Source organism: Pelophylax lessonae (genome assembly GCF_965119305.1).
Source record: "Pelophylax lessonae genome assembly, chromosome: 9".
In the NCBI taxonomy this organism is placed as follows: Eukaryota; Metazoa; Chordata; class Amphibia; order Anura; family Ranidae; genus Pelophylax; species Pelophylax lessonae.
Window position 1 is genome coordinate 85,573,915 of NC_138776.1, and position 19,626 is coordinate 85,593,540.

The 19,626-nt window shown below is 44.9% G+C and overlaps 1 protein-coding gene across 2 annotated transcripts in view; it reads right to left on the reverse strand.

The window, feature by feature from the left end:
* The window catches only part of MARCHF5 (membrane associated ring-CH-type finger 5), a 109,684-nt gene that overhangs the window by 59,244 nt on the left and 30,814 nt on the right, over positions 1 to 19,626 (reverse strand). For both annotated transcript variants that reach the window (XM_082267604.1, XM_082267603.1), the window contains exon 2: positions 3,333 to 3,535. In XM_082267604.1, the coding sequence (XP_082123730.1) occupies positions 3,333 to 3,535 (203 nt within the window). The remainder of the gene's footprint in view (positions 1 to 3,332; positions 3,536 to 19,626) is intronic.

Sequence of the window (19,626 nt, forward strand, 5' to 3'; positions counted from 1 at the left end):
CCGCTGCAAGATGCTGTGGTAGCCATGCTGGTTCAGTATGCCTTCAATTTTGAATAAATCCCCAACAGTGTCACCAGCAAAGCACCCCCACACCATCACACCTCCTCCTCCATGCTTCACGGTGGGAACCAGGCATGTAGAGTCCATCCGTTCACCTTTTCTGCGTCGCACAAAGACACGGTGGTTGGAACCAAAGATCTGAAATTTGGACTCATCAGACCGAAGCACAGATTTCCACTGGTCTTAATGTCCATTCCTTGTGTTCTTTAGCCCAAAGAAGTCTCTTCTGCTTGTTGCCTTTCTTTAGCAGTGGTTTCCTAGCAGATATTCTACCATGAAGGCCTGATTCACACAGTCTCCTCTTAACAGTTGTTCTAGAGATGTGTCCGCTGCTAGAACTCCCTGTGCCATTGACCTGGTCTCTAATCTGAGCTGCTGTTAACCTGCAATTTCTGAGGCTGGTGACTCGGATTAACTTATCCTCCGCAGCAGAGGTGACTCTTGGTCTTCCTTTCCTGGGGCGGGCCACATGTGAGCCAGTTTCTTTGTAGCGCTTGATGGTTTTTGTGACTGCACTTGGGGACACATTCAAAGTTTTCCCAATTTTTCAGACAGATTGACCTTCATTTTTTAAAGTAATGATGGCCACACGTTTTCCTGTACTTAGCTGCTTTTTTCTTGCCATAATACAAATTCTAACAGTCTATTCAGTAGGACTATCAGCTGTGTATCCACCTGACTTCTGCACATTACAACTGATGGTCCCAACCCCATTTATAAGGCAAGAAATCACACTTATTAAACCTGACAGGGCACACCTGTGAAGTGAAAACCATTTCAGGTGACTACCTCTTGAAGTGTGACTCTACAATTTTCATAGTCATGAAAAGAAAGAAAACTTTGAATGAGAAGGTGTGTCCAAACTTAAAGAGGTTGTAAACCCACTTGTATAACTTTTACCTATAGGTAAGCCTATATTAAGGCTTACCTATAGGTGCTATAAATATCTCCCAAACTTGCACCGTTTAGAAGATATTTACAGTGCAAACTGCCGATGACGTCATCGGCGCAGGCGCTCTGAGGGAACGGCCACCCGTGCCGTTCCTTCAGAGCTCAGTGCCGTGAACGGCGGCTCCCGCGCGCAGGCGCGGGAGTGATGTAATCGCGCCTCCGGCCAATCAGATGGCCGGAGGACGAGAACCCGGAAGCAGGACGGCAGGACATGTCGCCGTCCTGTCGCTGAGGTGGCGGCACGGCGGGGGCTTCGTTTTAAGGTAAGTACTACATAATGAGCTAGTATGCGATGCATACTAGCTCATTATGCCTCTCTCTTTACAGGGCTTTTTTTTTTTCTCGACTTTACTTCCTCTTTAAGGTCTGTACTATAGCTATATAGAGATAGAGAGATAGAGAGAGAGAGAGAGAGAAAGCTGCGGTCCCCACTGAAAAACTACCAGAGTGGGTGTCTAAAGTGCAAAAAAGTAGTAATGGGGAGTGGGTGTGGCGTTGGTATTTATCCCACAAATGTGTAATAATAAAAAATACAATCAATGTGCCACTAATGATCAAAAAATATATAAAAAGCATAAATATCATAATAGATCAAATACCAGACAATATAATCAAATGTGTATAAATGGAATTATTAATTTGAAATATATAGACCCTAATTAATAGGACCTCAATTAGTGAAGTGAGATAACATCAGTGAATATTGTGCATATAATACATCACAGTAAGTCCTTTGGTGAAAATAAAACCAGCAAGTCCTCAGGTAAAAGGTGAAAATAATATATATATATTAAGTCCTTGAAAACAAGTGCATGAAAAAACTGCAAACTTCACACAAGCGGTCGGTGTCCCCCAAGATCAATATCCCCCTTAGAGAGCCAACTCATGTTTTCAGTGCCAATAGCTGTCTGTAAATGTCCCCGCAGATACCTTTATACTGCTTTGTCTCAGAGGTAACATGTAAAAACTCAAATGGCAAAGAAACTGCATCCTTCCTGGCCCACTCCTGCAAGTCTGCCCCGGTATCTGTCAATCTCCCTCCTAGACTCCTCCTCCAACCACTGTTCCAGCAGGGGCTCCGCCTCTTCATACACAGTCCCTGAGTGTGTATGAAGAAGGGGAGCCCCTGCTGGAACAGCAGTTGGAGGAGGAGTCTGGGAGGGAGACTGACAGAAACTGCAGCAGACTTGCAGGAGTGAGTGAGGAGGTGCCATTGAGTTTGTATAGGTTACCTCTGAGGCAAAGCAGGATAAAGGGTAACTCGACTTTCATGGGAAAACATAAAATAGCAAAGAAAAAATAAAGCAAAAAAGTAGTGATGGAGAGTGGGTACCGTTTAAGCAGGATAAAGTTATAAAGGCATCTGTGGGGACATTTACAAACCTCTATTGGTACCGAGAAGGCGAGTTACCCCTCTAAGGGGGAGATCAATCCAGTGGGTGCTACTACACACGGGGGGGGGGGGGGGGGGGGAAGCACGAGTGTTACTTGGACACCGACCGCTTGTGGAGTTTGCAGTTTTTTCCATGCACTTGTTTTCAAGGAATTTTAATATATTATTTTCACCTTAACCTGAGGACTTGCTGGATTTATTTTTACCAAAGGACTTACTGTTATGTATTATATGCACAATATTCACTGATGTTATCTCACTTCACCAATTGAGGTCCTAATATTTAGGGTCCATAAATTTCATCTTATGCACGTTTGATTAGATTGTCCGGTATTTGATCTATTGTGATATTTACGTTTTTTGATGATTCATGGCACATTGATTGTATTTTATTAATACACATTTGTGTGATAAATTGCAGCGCCACACCCACTCCCCATCACTACTTTTTTGCATTAATTTTTTCTTTGCTATTTTTTTTTGTTTCCCCACAAAAAGTGGAGTTACCCTTGAAGAACAAAAACAGGTAAGACTGCTACAAAGTTAAAATCCTTACAATGTACATTGATCAGCCAGAGAGGATTGTTTTTACTCAACAAGAGAAGTTACTTTTCAAGTTGGTAGGTTTTAGAACACCAACTGCTTACTTCAATGGTAAACATGGACTATTCATTTGTAGTATCTCACAGATCTTATCTAAATAAAATATTTTTTAATATGTAAATTTATAATTTTTCATAATTTACATAAATATGCTACATAGTACGAAATTTCCTTTAATTACAATATTGTAATATTGTTGCCCCCCCTTTTTATATGTTCTCCAATGGGGCACAATGAGATGTGAATATTTGGGAAGGGGTGAAACTATAATCTAATATGTCAAGCCAGCTTCATTCTATCTTACATTGAAATATTAGATACTTACCGAGATTTGGGAACTCTATCAAATATTCAGCGTTGCACTGTGGACATGCCACTCGAGCTGTACTGTTTCCTCTTTGCTTTTCATCTACCCATCTTTGGAGACACGCCTGATGGACCCATTTGGTGGAGCCTCTGCAGCGGCATGGTCTCACCCATTCTGCTGTCCGGTCATCTTCATCTGTAGCAAAACACACCCAGCAACTCCTGCAGATGCAAATACACAGTGGTAAGCTAGTATATTTTTTAGCACATTTTCAAATCGTAATTGGACAAGAAATATTCTATTTACAATATGGCCATTGAAATGGGGTAATCATCAATGTAACAGGTGGGTGTATAAATGGCCATGGTTATCCCAGATCAATGGCTTAATGCTTGAATTGTCCAGTAAGCATAAGGTATGGCAGATAGCAAATCTCAACAAAGCCAATTGACTTCTGTACAACCACCCTGTAGGATTTTCCCCATCTGATCAGCGCTGCGGGCTATAGCCTGCAATACTGATCTGTGTACTCAGATTGAGGAGGAAGTCTCTCCACTGTCAGAATACAATAGCTCAGCGGGGAGGACATTCCCAACTAACCTATGGGCTGCCTAACTCAGTGTGATCTTGCTGCAGGAGCCTTGCATTGGTCATGTAAGATGGCTAGTGGGAGGACAGATCTTTAAGTAATGGGTCCTGAACCATGGACCATTAAGACTCTTGAGTACTTTTTTCCAGACTTTAAGCAATGTTTTAATGTATCATTCTCAAGCGTGAGATAGACGTTTTTAGCTACTTCAATACTGGGTACATTAACCCTCTTCCTGCCCAGGCCAATATTCAGCTTTCACTGCTGTCACACTTTGAAAGACATTTGCACAGTCTGCAATGCTGTACCCAAATTAATTTGTTAATTTTTTGAAAATAGAATTTTTGTAAAATCTTACCGTAAAATTCTTTTCTCGGAGTCCTCTGACAGTCGCCGCCCATTCATACAGTCTTCACGATTGGGTATTGGCTTTCTCCACAGGAGCAAGCTAGGCAGTAATTTTGTTAATACAGCAAAACATTAACATATAGACACACCCACAGGGGGGCCGTCCCTCTGGCCTATATCCTCCAGCCACTCTAATCCAATTATGTAGCAAGCAGACCATGAAAACCCGTCAACCCCAAAGAGAGGGGCGGGGTCAGCGACTGTCAGAGAAAATAATTTTACGGTAAGATGTTACAAAAATTCTATTTTCTCTTACGTCCTCTGACAGTCGCTGCCCATTCATACAGTCTTCACGATTGGGACATCCCAAAACAGTGTAGTTGTGAGGGGTGGGAGACGCAACCTTAAAATAGGCAACGCAGCACCCAGGTCAGAGAAAGAACTGAACTGAACCAGTGGGGTAAGTAAAGCTCAACAGGAGCTAACCCAGGAAAAAAAAAAAAAAAAAATGAAATAAACCCCATGACTAAGAGACATTAAAAAAATAGCATGTCTTAACCACTGCCGCACTCAAAACCTTGTGGCCAAAAGAAGCATCCAAGGATGCCAACACATCAAGTTTGTAAAACTTAGAAAAGGTGTGTACAGACGACCAGGTCGCCGCTTTGCACACCTGAGCCACCGACGCCTGGTGGCGAAAAGCCCAAGACGCACTAACCGCTTTAGTGGAGTGCGCCTTAACAGGGAAGGGAGGAACCTGACCCTTAATCGAATAGGCCTGCACAATCGTCTGTCCGATCCATTTGGAAATGGTTGCCGCAGATGCCGCTGTACCCTTCCGAGGTTCTTCGGGAAGGACAAACAGACAATCCGACTTCCGGAAAGAGGCAACACAATATCCACATTGAGGTGGAGGGCTGAAACCACCTTAAGAAGAAAAGACCGATATGGTCGTAGAACCACTGTATCCCTATGAACAACCAGATAGGGGGAGCGGCAAGACAGAGCCGCCAACTCAGACACTCTGCGAGCAGATGTGATGACCACAAGAAAGGCAACTTTCTGTGACAACACAGGCAGAGGGATCTCTCTGATGTTCTCAAAGGGAGGTCGTTGTAAAACGGACAGAACCAGATTCAGGTCCCAGGGAGGCAAGGAAGCCTTCCTCGGGGGAGCCAGATGACGCACCCCCTGAATAAAGGTGCGAATCAAGGAATTAGACACCAAAGGGCGTTGAAAAAGAATGGCCAAGGCCGACAATTGGCCTTTGATCATGGTCAGCGCCAGGCGCTGATCCACCTTAGTCTGTTGGAAGGCCAAAACCCTCACCACTGAAAAGGAGCGGGGGTGAAGACCTTGTGACTCACACCAGGCAAAATATGCCCTCCAGGTGCAATGATAAATATTCCCAGAGGAAGCTTTTCTAGCTTTTAGCAAGGTAGGAATGGCAGCCGACGAGGTACCCCTGTCTCTCAAGACTTGGCTTTCAACAGCCAAGCCGTCAAAGCCATTGACTGTAAAAGCAGGATGGAAGATTGGTCCCCGAGACAGAAGATCGTTTCTTAGTGGAAGCCGTCAGGGAGGATCGACCACCGACTGCATAATGTCCGCTTACCAAGACCGACGCGGCCAGTCTGGAGCTCCAAGACTCACCAACATCCGTTCCGAGGCTAACCTGCGGAGGAACCTGGACAACATTTAAGTCGGAGGAAAGGCATATATCAGCCGATACCGATGCCACGGCACCACTGACGCGTCCGAAGCGTCCGCCAGAGGATCGTGAGATCGAGCCACGAACCTTTCCACTTTTTTGTTGAGACGGTATGCGAACAGATCCACGTCCGGAGACCCCCACCGGATACACAGAAGGTGAAACACCTCCGGGTGTAAGGACCATTCCCCCTGGTCCAGGGTCTGGTGACTCAGAGAGTCTGCCTACCAGTTTTCCACACCTGGAATGTGGATAGCCGAAATCGCCGGAACATGCAATTCTGCCCAAGACAGAATCTCGGCCACTTCCCTGGCCGCCCGGGAACTCCTGGTGCCCCTCTGATGATTGATGTATGCCACTGCTGTGGCGTTGTCCGTCTGCACTCGTACAGGGCAGCCCTGAATCCGAGCCGACCAACGGAACAAACAGAGCTTGATTGCACGGAGCTCAAGGACATTTATCGGTAGGGAGAACTCCTCCCCCGACCACGTCCCCCAGGCACAAATCGTGCCCAGAACTCCACCCCAGCCCGACAGGCTGGCATCCGTGGAGAGCCCCGTCCACAATAAAGGCTGGAAGGACTTGCCTTGTGTCAGAATCGGTGACTGGAGCCACCACAAAAGATCCGATCTCACCTGGTGGCTTAGAGAAATCCTTCTGTCCAAGAAGGAGGATGCCTGTCCCACCTGGTAAGGATCTCTGCCCATAGCAGAGCCAACACAGGAGCCAAAACCTTAGTGAACACCCTTGGAGCCGAAGCAAAACCGAAGGGCAATGCCACGAACTGGTAATGCTCCTCTGCGATTGCGAAGCGGAGATACCGCTGATGACCCTCGTAAAAAGGGATGTGCAGATATGCATCTTTTAGGTCGATGGAGGCCATGAATTTCCCTGGACTCAGAGATGCTACCACCGACCGGATGGATTCCATCCGAAACTTATGTACCCGCATGAAGCGGTTCAGTAACTTTAGGTCCAAAATCGGACGCACCTTGCCCTCTTTTTCTGGGCACTATGAACAGATTGGAGTAAAACCCCCGAAACCTGTCCCGCGGAGAGACAGGCACGATGACCCCTTGGGCGAGAAGATTTTGAACCGCCCGTTGTAGATCCTAGAAACAATCGGGAGTCAGATGGAGATTAGATGGAAAGAATCTGTCTGTGGGGCGAGATCGGAAGTCAATCTTGTACCCTGAACGAATGAGCTTGCGAACCCACCTGTCCTGAATGTCGGACAGCCAGGGCTCGGGAAAACAACGCAGACGTCCCCCCACCCCTGATACTGGTGAGGGCGTCCCTTCAGGAAGGGGTGGACTGGGTTGCCTGCCCAGCTTGACCTGTTTAGGCTTATCCGCCCAAAATCTCTTGTGACCACCTTGAAGGACTTACCCTTTTCCTGTGCCCCGAAAGCACGAAAAGACCCCCGGTTAGTCTTAAAGGAGGGACCCCGCTTAGCGTAGGAAGATTTACCTTTCAAGACTTGAGGCAAGAGAGTACTCTTACCCCCAGTAAGCCCCTTGATCAGCTCATCCAGAGAGTCACCAAAAAAACGATCCCCCGCATAAAGGATGTCGGACACTGTCTTCTTAGAAGCGTGGTCGGCGAACCAGCTTTTCAGCCAAATAATGTGGCGGATTGCAATCCCGACTGCAGATAGACGTGCGACCAAAGGTGCCTCGTCCAAAGCCGCATCACACAGGTACATCAAGGCCTTTGCCATTTTATCCAAAAAGTCCAGCGCAGCAGCAGAAACAGACTCTGCTACCTAAGTGCGCCTAAGCACCTTGGCCCATTCTGCGATAGTCTGAGAGACCATCACTGAGGCGAAGACCGGTTTCATCAGGGAACCCGCCACCATATACATGTGGCGGGAAAGCGTTTCCACCCGTCTATCCGCCGGGTCCTTAAACACAGGGGAGTCTTCCACGGGCATCAAGGTGGATTTATTCAGTCTGGAAATAGTGTGGTCCACTTTAGGAACCACAGTCCAGCGATTATCAACCGAATCTGCAAAGGGATAACGGTACTTAAATCTCTTAGGCACTACCAGCATCTGCTTAATGCGACGCCATTAGTCATTTACCGATTCCTGAAACTCCTCGGGACAAGGAAAAACCTGACCCGACTTCAGGGCCTTGCGGGTCAGAAGGAAACCCGCTTACCTGCCATGGAGGGTTCAACATCAATATTTAAAATCTCCTTAACGGAGCTAATAAGTGCGTCTACCTCAGGGCGGTCACGTGCTATCCCAGAGGAAAAATTCTCCTCCTCCACATTTAACTGAGAAAACAGGGACCCCTCAAGGGGGGACGTCGCCCGTGGCAACCAATTCAGGCTCTGAGTCAGAAGACTGAGAGGGCATAGGTCGTTTCTTTGTAACTCGGTCAGACAACAGCAGATCAACTTTTGACGCTAAAGTCACAAGTGCAGCAAATAAAGAGGCTAAGGAAGTGGGATCAGGATTATCTGAACCACCAACTAGGTCTGTGGGGAATTTTCTATCCTGGGACTCCATATTAGCAAAGTGCAAAAAAAAAAAAAAAAAATATGACACTGGTCCTTTAAAACGCGGGTTCCACGGACCGCTATCGCAAACTGCACTACAGGTGGAGACCCTTCTCTTAACTGACAAAAGTGCTAGCAGAAATATAGCCAGAGAAAACCAGTAAAATCCCCCCACAGTGTCCCTATACTTGCCACGCTGCTTTTGAGAAAGCGGATTATAAAAGAGGAAATGACCTCACGCCCCTAGAGGCAAAAGCCAGCCCTGAGCCACAATAAAATGGTGCCTGATAGAGTCAAATGGAGGAAAAGCACTTAGAAAATGGCCACTGCCCAGACAGGACATTCGCCCACACTAAAGATGGCGCCCGATCCGCGCTGGCAATGATGATGGAAAGCCCTCACTCTGAGCCCAAACAGCCAGCCCTTACCAAACATGGCGGCCGGGTGAAACAGCGCCAAACGCCGCAGAAAACGCCCGCACTGGCCCCCACTGGAATCTGCACAGAGCACCCCCGGGGAGAAGGAAGCCCCCACACTTTCCCGTATGGCGGTCTGCACTGCAGGAGCGCCCCCGCAGGGACAGGGAAGGTAACACACAGGGGGCCATACCACGGCCATGAGTGGGATATTACAGCAAACTTTACATGTACCGCCATCCCCAGAGTGGGCCCACTTAACACCCCCTCAAAAACTTGTTCCCAGAGACAGAGGGGTAGTAGTACTCACCATACCGCGAACGTGGGCACCGCTCAGACACAGGAGACCTCCTATCTGGGTGGGGGTGCCGTCAGCCAGGAAGGATGCTAGCAACGCCGGGCGTGCCAACATTGAGACATCCCAGCGAAGATAGAAAAAACTTTGCAGGCTCGTCCCAGCTTCTAGGGGCACTGTCGTTGCGAGGCCTGGGCGTACCAAAAGCCTGCGACGCTCAATGGCAGACAGGGGCTCCATAAGGTTCTATATTAACCAGTACGAGGCCCAGTTCTGCTGACGCTTGGAATCCTCCAAATTCTGACTAACTAGCGTAGGTGAGAAAAAATAAAAAGCTATTCTTAAAAGAAAAAAACACTTTTCAGAAATAAAACAAGAAAAAAAACCTGAGAAACTAGGTCCCAGCAGGGAAGATCTAGCCTACTCCTGATGCTAGGCAGCAAAGAACTGGATTATAGTGGTACTGGCTGGAGGATATAGGCCAGAGGGACGGCCCCTGTGGGTGTGTCTATATGTTAATGTTTGTTGTATTAACAAAATGACTACCTAGCTTGCTCCTGCGGAGAAGGCCAATACCTAATCGTGAAGACTGTATGAAATGGCGGCGACTGTCAGAGGACGTAAGAGAAACAGTTTTCTTTTGGTGGCATTTACCCACCACTGGGTTTTTTTTACTTTTTGTTAAACAAACTAAAAAAGACCAAAAATTCTGAAAAAAAAACTCTTTGTTTTGGTTATACAATTTTGTAAATAAGTAATTTTTCTCCTTCACTGATGTGCACTAATGAGCAGCCTTTATAGGCACTGATAGGCAGCAATGATGGGCATCACTGATGGGCATTGGCAGGCATCTGCCAATCATTGTACTGATTCTCAGTGCAGATCCCCCCGTGAGGAAAGCCGCTTATCAGCTCTCCTCACGTGCTGCCGATAACCAGCCCTTCCTATTAACACTGTAATCAGCTGTGATTGGATACATCTGATCATATGTTAAAGAGCCTACGACACAAGCTCTTTACCGTGATCGGAGATGTGGTGTGTCTAAGAGACACACCACTGATACCCGCACTGACGCCCCCAGGAGTGCACACAAGTGGCTTGTTCTGAAGGATGTCCAGTCAGAACAATTAAACCACCGCCCAGCCATTATTTTGCTATAGGCCGGGCCAGAAATGGTTAAAAAGTGCAATAATAAAAAAAAAAAAAAAAAAAAAAAAAAACACACACTCATCTAGGCAGAAAAAAAAAAAATTTTAGCTGTAGATGGCTGCCTTTGCCAGTCCCAAGTGAAAGGCATGGAATTCCCCTGTACTTAGCTTTCAAACCATACGAGAAACGACGTGTGACAAAAAGGTACACTTTTGTACAGATACGTTGACTGTTTCTAGAGTTGAAATGAAGTTACGAAGAAGTGCCCATGGCTTATCGACTTCAATGCTTGGCTGCTGAAATTTTTAATTGGCATTGGTAGTTTTACAGCGATTAAACCTCTCCCTGCAGGAGTTTAACTGAAGAAGTGATAATCATCCAATATGCAATTTAAAACTCTCGCTCTCGTCTTAAAATGCACAATTGGCTTGGCCTGATCATCACAGGCTGGAACTGCTGAATCGGCAAGAGAAAAGATGCACTCTTTTTTTTTTTTTTTCCCCTTAAAGTGCACCGTTTATGTACAATTGGCAAACGAATATAGGCTGCAGCCGTGGCTCTAGAGTACAATAGCAGCAGACTATTTTACATTGTATGCCTATACGCTAGAGCTGCACGATTAATCGCATGAAAATCGCGATCTCGATTCACCCCCCCCTGACGATCTAAACCTGATGTATGCTCGATTCTTTGCATAGCTGAGGGAGCAGAGAAAACAGCTGTAGAAAACTCCCAGTAACTATAAACAAAATGATTACATTGTATAGTTCCTCCTGCAAACTCCTATCAGCATTAAAGTCTCCCAGTAAATATAAACAAAATGATTACATTTGTATCTTTTCCTTCCCTCTGCCAGGGAGAAAGGAAGTTTAACCTCTTAAAGACTAGAACTTTTTCTGACACTTGTTGCTTGCAAGTTAAAATCATTTTTTTTTGCTAGAAAAGTACTTAGAACCCCCAAACATTTTATATATTTTTTTAGCAGAGACCCTACAGAATAAAATGGCGATTGTTGTAATATTTTATGTCACACTGTATTTGCGCAGCAGTCTTTCAAACGCAATTAATAGACTTTAATGAATAAAAAAAAAAACGTAACAGTAAAGTTATCCCAATTTTTTTTTGTTACACAGAGAATCGTGAGAGAATCGTGATCTTTATTCCAAGCTAAAAAATCGTGATTCTCATTTTGGCCAGAATCGTGCAGCTCTACTATACGCTCACCCTTAAAGCTGTTGTCAAATCACCTGTTCAAAAGTTAAAAGTCTGCACTCTGCAGCTACAAAAGATGTAGCTGCGGCTTTTATTAAAAAAGGACACTCACCTTCCCCAAAATCCAGCGATGTCTTCCCCAGCCAGTTTCTTCATCGGACTTTGGTCTTTTGGGTGAAGTTCCGTTTTAGGACCTTCTGCAAGACGCTAAAGTCCTAAGTGAATGGCAGACTGCCATCCTATGACCATTTGCTCAGCCCCCAAAGCCCAGCCCTCAAACATGCCAAACTACGAGAAAGCAACAAAAAAAAAAAAAAAAAACACAAAAATGAGTACACGCCTGACATTTTTCTAAAGATTTTATTGTATCTTTTTATGTGACAACACTAAAGAAATTACACTTTGCTACAATGTAAAGTAGTGAGTGTACAGCTTGAATAACAGTTTAAAATTGCTTTCCCCTCAAAATAACAACACACAGCTGTTAATGTCTACACCACTGGCAATAAAAGTGAATACAAAAGTGAAAATGTCCAAATTGGGCCCATAGTGTCAATATTTTGAGAGGCCACCATTATTTTCCAGCACTGCCTTCACCCTCTCAGGCATGGAGTTCACCAGAGATTCACAGGTTGCCACTGGAGTCCTCTTCCACTCCTCCATGACGACATTACGAAGCTAGTGGATGTTAGAGACATTGCGCTCCTCCACCGTCCGTTTGAAGATGCCCCACAGATGCTCAATAGGGTTTAGGTCTGGAGACATGCTTGGCCAGTCCATCACCTTTACACTTAGCTTTAGCAAGGCAGTGGTCGTCTTGGAGGTGTGTTTGGGGTCGTTGTCATGTTGCAAATACTGCCCTGCGCCCCAGTCTCCGAAGAGAGGGAATCATGCTCTGCTTCAGTATGTCACAGTACATGTTGCCATTCATGGTTCCCTCAATCAAGTGTAGCTCCCCAGTGCCAGCAGCACTCATGCAGCCCCTCTGGAGTTCATAAGGAGCTCTGGTAATGTAACACTAAGTGCTCCTGTGCCTGTCTTAAAGAAAAAATACGCCAATCTGTACCTATATCAGAGCAACACCCAGCAATCAGCTGACCACTCGGATCTCTTCTCTGCCCCGCTGACAGCTCCAGTGGGCGGGGCAGAGAACTGCAGCAGATGTCACCTGGGAAGGAGGGAAAGGGAGGGGAAAAGAGACAGAGAGCTGAGCAGTTACGTTATCGCTGGGAGCTGCTCTGATATAGGTACAGATGTGCATATTTTTTCAAAAAGACAGGCACAGGAGCACTTAGTGTTATATTACCGAGTGGATGGGAATTATTTTATAATAAATATGAGAGCAGCAGGAGTGGAAGGGTGGGCGCTGACACAGCAGACAGGCAGGGAGGGGGTGAGGACGACACATGAGAACGAGAGGAGAGCTGCGGCTGACGGAGGCATGTACACTGACCACGGTGTCAGAGCTCAGCAGCCATAATTAACTGTGGTCAGTTTACAAGGGGAGGGTAGAAACTGGCAGGATCAGCCAGGTTTTTCTGGTGATACGGGGTGCCATATGACACAGCACAAGCACTGTGCTGTATAGCATGCAAGGAAACAGTATCTGTTTTTTTTTTTTTTTTTTTTTGCTTTTTAGAATAACAAATGCTTTAACTGACCAGATTAATATCCCAGGAGTTTAATTGACTTGATGCTATACTCTGATTAAAAAAAGTGTTCCTTTAATTTTTTTTGAGCAGTGTATAATTGGGACATCTGCCTTTACACATATGAACTTTATTGGCATCCCAGTCTTAGTCCATAGGGTTCAATATTGAGTTGGCCCACCCCTTGCAGCTATAACAGCTTCAAATCTTCTGGAAAGGCTGTCCAAAAGGTTTAGAAGTGTCTCTATAGGAATGTTTGACCATTCTTCCAGAAGCATATGTGTAAGGTCAGGCACTGATGTTGGAGGAGAAGGGCTGGCTCGCAGGCTGCGCTCCAATCCATCCCAAAAGGGGTTCTATACAAAGGTTGAGGTGAGGACTCTGTGCAGGCCAGTCAAGTTCCTCCACCCCCAAACTCACTCATCCATGTCATTATGGGTCTTGCTTTGTGCACTGGTCCAAATCATTTGGTGGAGGTGGGGGGGGGGGGGGGATTATGGTGTGGCATTGTTTTTCAGGGCTTGGGCTTGGCCACTTAGCTCCAGTGAACGGAATTTTTAAGGCGTCAGCATACCAAGACATTTTAGACAATTTAATGCTCCCAATTTCGCAGGAACAGTTTGAGGATGGCCTCTTCCTGTTCCAACATGACTGTGCACCAGTGTACAAAGCAAGGTCCATAAAGACATGGATGAGCGAGTTTGGGTCGGAGAAACTGCCTAGAGTCCTGACCTCAACCCGACAGAACACCTTTAGGATGAATAAGAGCAGAGACTGCGAGACAGGCATTGGAGCTGCACTGTGCAAAACCATTGCACAAAGCAGGGAAGTATAACATTTTTTTTTTTTTTTTTAATAACAAAACTTTACTTTAGTATCACTTTAATATATACCTTAGCACTTCAAGCAGGGGTGTCCAAACTATGGCCCTCCAGCTGTTGAGGAACTGCAATTCCCATGGGGCATTGTAAATCTCTGACATTCACAGACATAACTAGGCATGATGTGAATTGTAGTTCCTGAACAGCTGGAGGGCCATAGTTGGGACACAGCTGCGCGGCGTGAATCTGACCTTGGCTAAAAGGTTCCTATATGCAGACAGCGTGTACCACCAGAAATAAGTTGTTGGTGTTACTTTAAAATTGACATTGACATCTGCTCAAGCTTTCAGTGGCTCCAATCTGCCATTCTGAGCATGCCACATACTGCTAATTTCCAAGCTTGCCCACCAACCCCTTCCATATGCCACAAATTCCTATGGACTAGTAAAGCAGCTCATCATTAAAAACTTGTATGAGGGTATGGAGGAATAGGTAAGCGCCAATGCTACCAAGAATTGTTGGACTTCTGTCCCATCAGAAAAGCTCAGGATTAAAGTAAAGTAGTTGTAAACCTAAGACATGAAATATGAACAAAGCATATCCTTCTATAGTGTATATGTGTCTCAATAAGGAGCAAAAAGTGCGTTTTCTCTGCTGCCTAACCTTTGCTATCAGCATAGATCGCTCCTGACAGGTTTTCCTGACACCAAGAGAAAAATGGTGACAGGGGAGAGAGCTCCAGCTGATTTACAGCCTCAGCTCTGTTCTTGTGAGCTGTGTGATATCCCCACCAGCCTCTAGTTAACTGCTGTAACAGCTTAAAAAAATTCCAACCCAAAAGCCTCAAATGCATACCTAAATATGTGGTCAATGAGGAGCTGTGCTGAGAAGTTGTGCTGGGTTGACGGGACATGCGATTGTAAAGTAAGGTAAGAAGTCTTTTCTTTTTCTTTTCCTCAATCATGGTGAATGGATTGGAGGTTTTTTTTTTTTTCGCCCAGAGAAGAGCTTAAAAATATTGAAGGTTGAGCTTTAAAAAAAAAAAAAAAAAAAAAAAGGTCATACTTACCTGTACAGAGCAGCCCCTATCCTCTTCTTCTCGGATCCTTTGCTGGCAAGCCCCTTACTATAGGGGCACTGGTGCATGCTCCCTCCCGAGCCCTGCTCTAGGAGTCCGTAAGACACAGAGCCCAGGCTCTGCCCCGCCCCTGCTCTCTCCTCATTGGCTCACTGTCTGTGATTGACACCAGCTGCTGTCTCAGCCAATGAGGAGAGGGAGTCCTGGGACAGCCGAGGCTTTGTGCACATCACTGGATCAAGAGGGAACTCAGGTGAGTATTAGGGGGGCTGTGGAGGGGAGCCACATACAGAAGGTTATTTACCTTTATGCATAGAACACACAAAAGTAAAAAACCTTAAAGAGGTTGTAAACTCGGTAAAATTTTTTTTTTTTTTTTTACAACCTGAAAGAGAAATACATAATGAGCTAGTATGCATCGTATACTAGCTCATTATGAAATACTTACCTTAGAACGAGCCCCCGCCGTGCCGTCCGCTCACCTCTATGACGGGCGACATGTCTAGTCTTCCGGGATAGCGGCATCCGGCCATCTGATTGGCCAGAGCCGCGGTGAGGTCATTCCCGCGCACGCGCGCGGGAGCCGACAGTCACGGCACGGGGCTCTGAAGGAACGGCACGAGCGGCCGTTCCTTCATAGCGCATGCGCCAGTGACGTCACTGGATGCATCGAAGGTAAATATCTCCTAAACGGTACAAGTTTAGGAGATATTTACAGTACCTATAGGTAAGCCTTATCATAGGCTTACCTATAGGTACAACTTGCAGAGGAGGGTTTACTTCCTCTTTAAGCCTTTACAACCACTTTAATTTCTGTAACCTTGAGTATATTTTAAGCACAGTAATGCTTGCTTTTAGTCAGAACACAAAAAAATAATCTCACTGACTAAAAATCCAAGGTTGCCCTTCTTTTAAACTTCTCTCAAACAAGCTAGAATCACATGATAACCCTTTGTATAATTAAAGCTTTAGCAAGCAATGAATAATGAATTGAAATTCCCTTACTTTCTCTCATCGGCCTCATCTCTTTCTATTGTTGCATGGTGAGCTAAATAAAAACGGTTTCAACACAAGGATCTTGGTGCTTGCCAGATTTTCCATTTTCCTGCACTGAATAAAACATGACCTTGGTCCTAGGACTGAATCAGGTCAGTGCTCAAATAACAACCTGAATGAGAAAAGTCTGGCTTGTGCAAACAGCAGCGCTATTGTTAGAGTCAGGTCTGGCTCTCTGATGATGCCTGCACAATAAAAGCGCTTGGGTGGATACTGTAACACTTTGGAGGAAATAAATGACAATTCTAAGTCGTTTATTAAAGGGACACAAGGTTTTTTTTTCCCAGTTATCATATATTATGATTTGTTACTGTAAAGTTGTTTAGATATAACTTGCACATTTATAGGCATGCATTTCAGTTACTAATATACATACTGTTAGCTAGGAGGAGGTCTGTATTTCTCTGCAATCACTCAGCCTCCTTATTATGGCAGCGAGTGAGATAGCGGTCACAAGAAGAGTCATTTTAGGTGAGCAGAATGAAAATCAATGTGTAAACAATGCAGCAAAGGGGTGGTTTAATGACGTAGAGAGAGAATGCATTTTCCTGATCACATTAGTTGTGGGATCAACAAATGTCAACATGGCAAACCTGGAGTATTATTTATTTCAGATACACATATAGAGACATTCATTTATGCATCGCTTTACATATGCATTGTACATTCACATTCGTCCCTGCCTTCAAGGTGCTTACAGTCTAAGGTTCCCAACTAACATACCGTCAGGTTCATAAATATTGGGACATCGACACAATTCCAATCTTTTTGGCTCTATAATGGATTTGAAATGTAACAAACAAGATGTGTTTTGACTGCAGACTTTCAGCTTTATTTGAGGGTATTTACATCCAAATTAGGTGAAAGGTGTAGGAATTACAACAGCTTGTTTAAGTGCCTCCCACTATTTAAGGGACCAAAAGTAATGGGACAATTGGCTGCTCAGCTGTTCCATGGCCAGGTGTGTGTTATTCCCTCATTATCCCATTTACAAGGAGCAGATAAAAGGTCCAGAGTTCATTTCAAGTGTGCTATTTGCATTTGGAATCTGTTGCTGTCAACTCTCAATATGAGATCCAAAGAGGCTGTCAATATCAGTGAAGGAAGCCATCATTAGGCTGAAAAAAACAAAACAAACCCATCAGAGAGATAGCAAAAACATTAGGTGTGGCCAAATCAACTGTTTGGGAACATCCTTAAAAAGAAAGAACACACCGGTGAGCTCAGCAACACCAAAAGACCCGGAAGACCATGGAAAACAACTGTGGTGGATGACCGAAGAATTCTTTCCCTGGTGAAGAAAACACCCTTTACAACAGTTGGCCAGATCAAAAACACTCTCCAGGAGGTAGGTGTATGTGTGCCAAAGTCAACAATCAAGAGAAAACTTCACCAGAGTGAATACAGAGGGTTCACCACAAGATGTAAACCATTGGTGAGCCTCAAAAACAGGAAGGCCAGATTAGAGTTTGCCAAACAACATCTAAAAAAGCCTTAACAGTTCTGGAACAAAATCCTATGGACAGATGAGACCAAGATCAACTTGTACCAGAGTGATGGGAAGAGAAGAGTATGGAGAAGGAAAGGAACTGCTCATGATCCAAAGCATAGCAACTCATCAGTGAAGCATGGTGATGGTAGTGTCATGGCGTGGGCATGTATGGCTGCAAATGGAACTGGTTCTCTTGTATGATGTTTGAAGTGTTTCGGGCAATATTATCTGCTCATATTCAGCCAAATGCTTCAGAACTCATTGGACGGCGCCTCACAGTGCAGATGGACAATGACCCGAAACATACTGCAAAAGCAACCAAAGAGTTTAAGGGAAAGAAGTGGAATGTTATGCAATGGCCAAGTCAATCACCTGACCTGAATCCGATGAGCATGCATTTCACTTGCTGAAGACAAAACTGAAGGGAAAATGCCCCAAGAACAAGCAGGAACTGAAGACAGTTGCAGTAGAGGCCTGGCAGAGCATCACCAGGGATGAAACCCAGCGTCTGGTGATGTCTATGCGTTCCAGACTTCAGGCTGTAATTGACTGCAAAGGATTTGCAACCAAGTATTGTTTTGAGATCCCACTTCCGGGTGACTTTGCCCCCTCCTCCGCCACCAGGCCATTCACAAAGCGCATGCGCAGTAGGGAACCGGCTGTGAAGTCGCAAGGCTTCACTGCTGGTTTCCTTTACCCAAAATAGCGGCGGCAACACCTGAGAGCTGACTGAAAAATTGGCTCGGGTGACGACATCACTGGACTCCAGGACAGGTAAGTGTCCTAATAATAAAAAAGTCAGCAGCTACAGTATTTGTAGCTGCTGACCTAATTTTTTCTGACGGAGCCTGGAGAGCCTCTTTAACCACTCCCATAGTGGGCCATTTCTGGCACTCTGCTCCTACATATAAAAATCATAATATTTTTGCTAGAAAATTACTCAGAACCCCCAAATATTATATTTTTTTCTTTAGCAGAGACCCTAGGGAATAAAATTCCCTGCAATTTTTTATGTCACACAGTATTTGCACAGAAATTTTTCAAATGTGTTTTTTTGGGGGGAAAAATTATAAAATTTTATAAATTAAAAAGAGACTAAAAAGTTAGCCCATTTTTTTTGTAGAACGTGAAAGATGTTACGCAGAGTAAATAGATAACCAACATTTTAAAATTGTGCACACTCGTGGAACGACGCCAAACTTCGGTACTTAAAAATCTCCATAGGCAATGCTTTAAAATTTTTAACAGGTTACCGGTTTATAGTTACAGAGGAGATCTTGGGCTAGAATTGTTGTAAGCACTGAGCGCCATTTACATATGTGGCCGTGACGTACGCATGCTTTTGCGTGTGTGCACGTGGGGACACTTTACTTTTTTTTTTTTTTTATTTATTTTTACACATTTCCCTTTTTTTTTTTTTTTTTTTTAAATCACTTTGATTCTTATTACAAGGGATGCAAACATCCCTTGTAATAGGAATAGTGCATGACAAGTCCTCTTCATGGAGAGATCTAGGGTCAATAAGACCTCAGATCCTTCCTAAAGGCTGGAAAGCCTAAAATAAAAAAAATAAAAAAAAAAGAAGATCTTGGCTATCCAGTCAAGATCACGCCAGTATAGACAACGGCCTCCGAGAGTCCTAGAGACTGACGGGGACCATCCGGTCCTTGGCAGTCTCTATGGTGTACTTCTGCCGCCGGTGGATTCCTAATCTCTGGCTCACCAATCACACGGACGAGCACTGTGGGGCGGCAGGGGGGGGGGGGGAGGGGTGTCACAGATGAACAGCCGCTATGATTGTTCTTATGTTGAAAGGAATCACCAGCTATAGAAAAATTATATCATTCAGAAATCCCCACTTAAAGCCCAGGATGTCATATGATGTCCAGTTGTAAGGAAGTGGTTAAATTTGATCCATATAGATTACAAGATATGTTTAACAAATATTGATTCACCTTGATTGTCTAATTCACCACCATTTCATTGACATA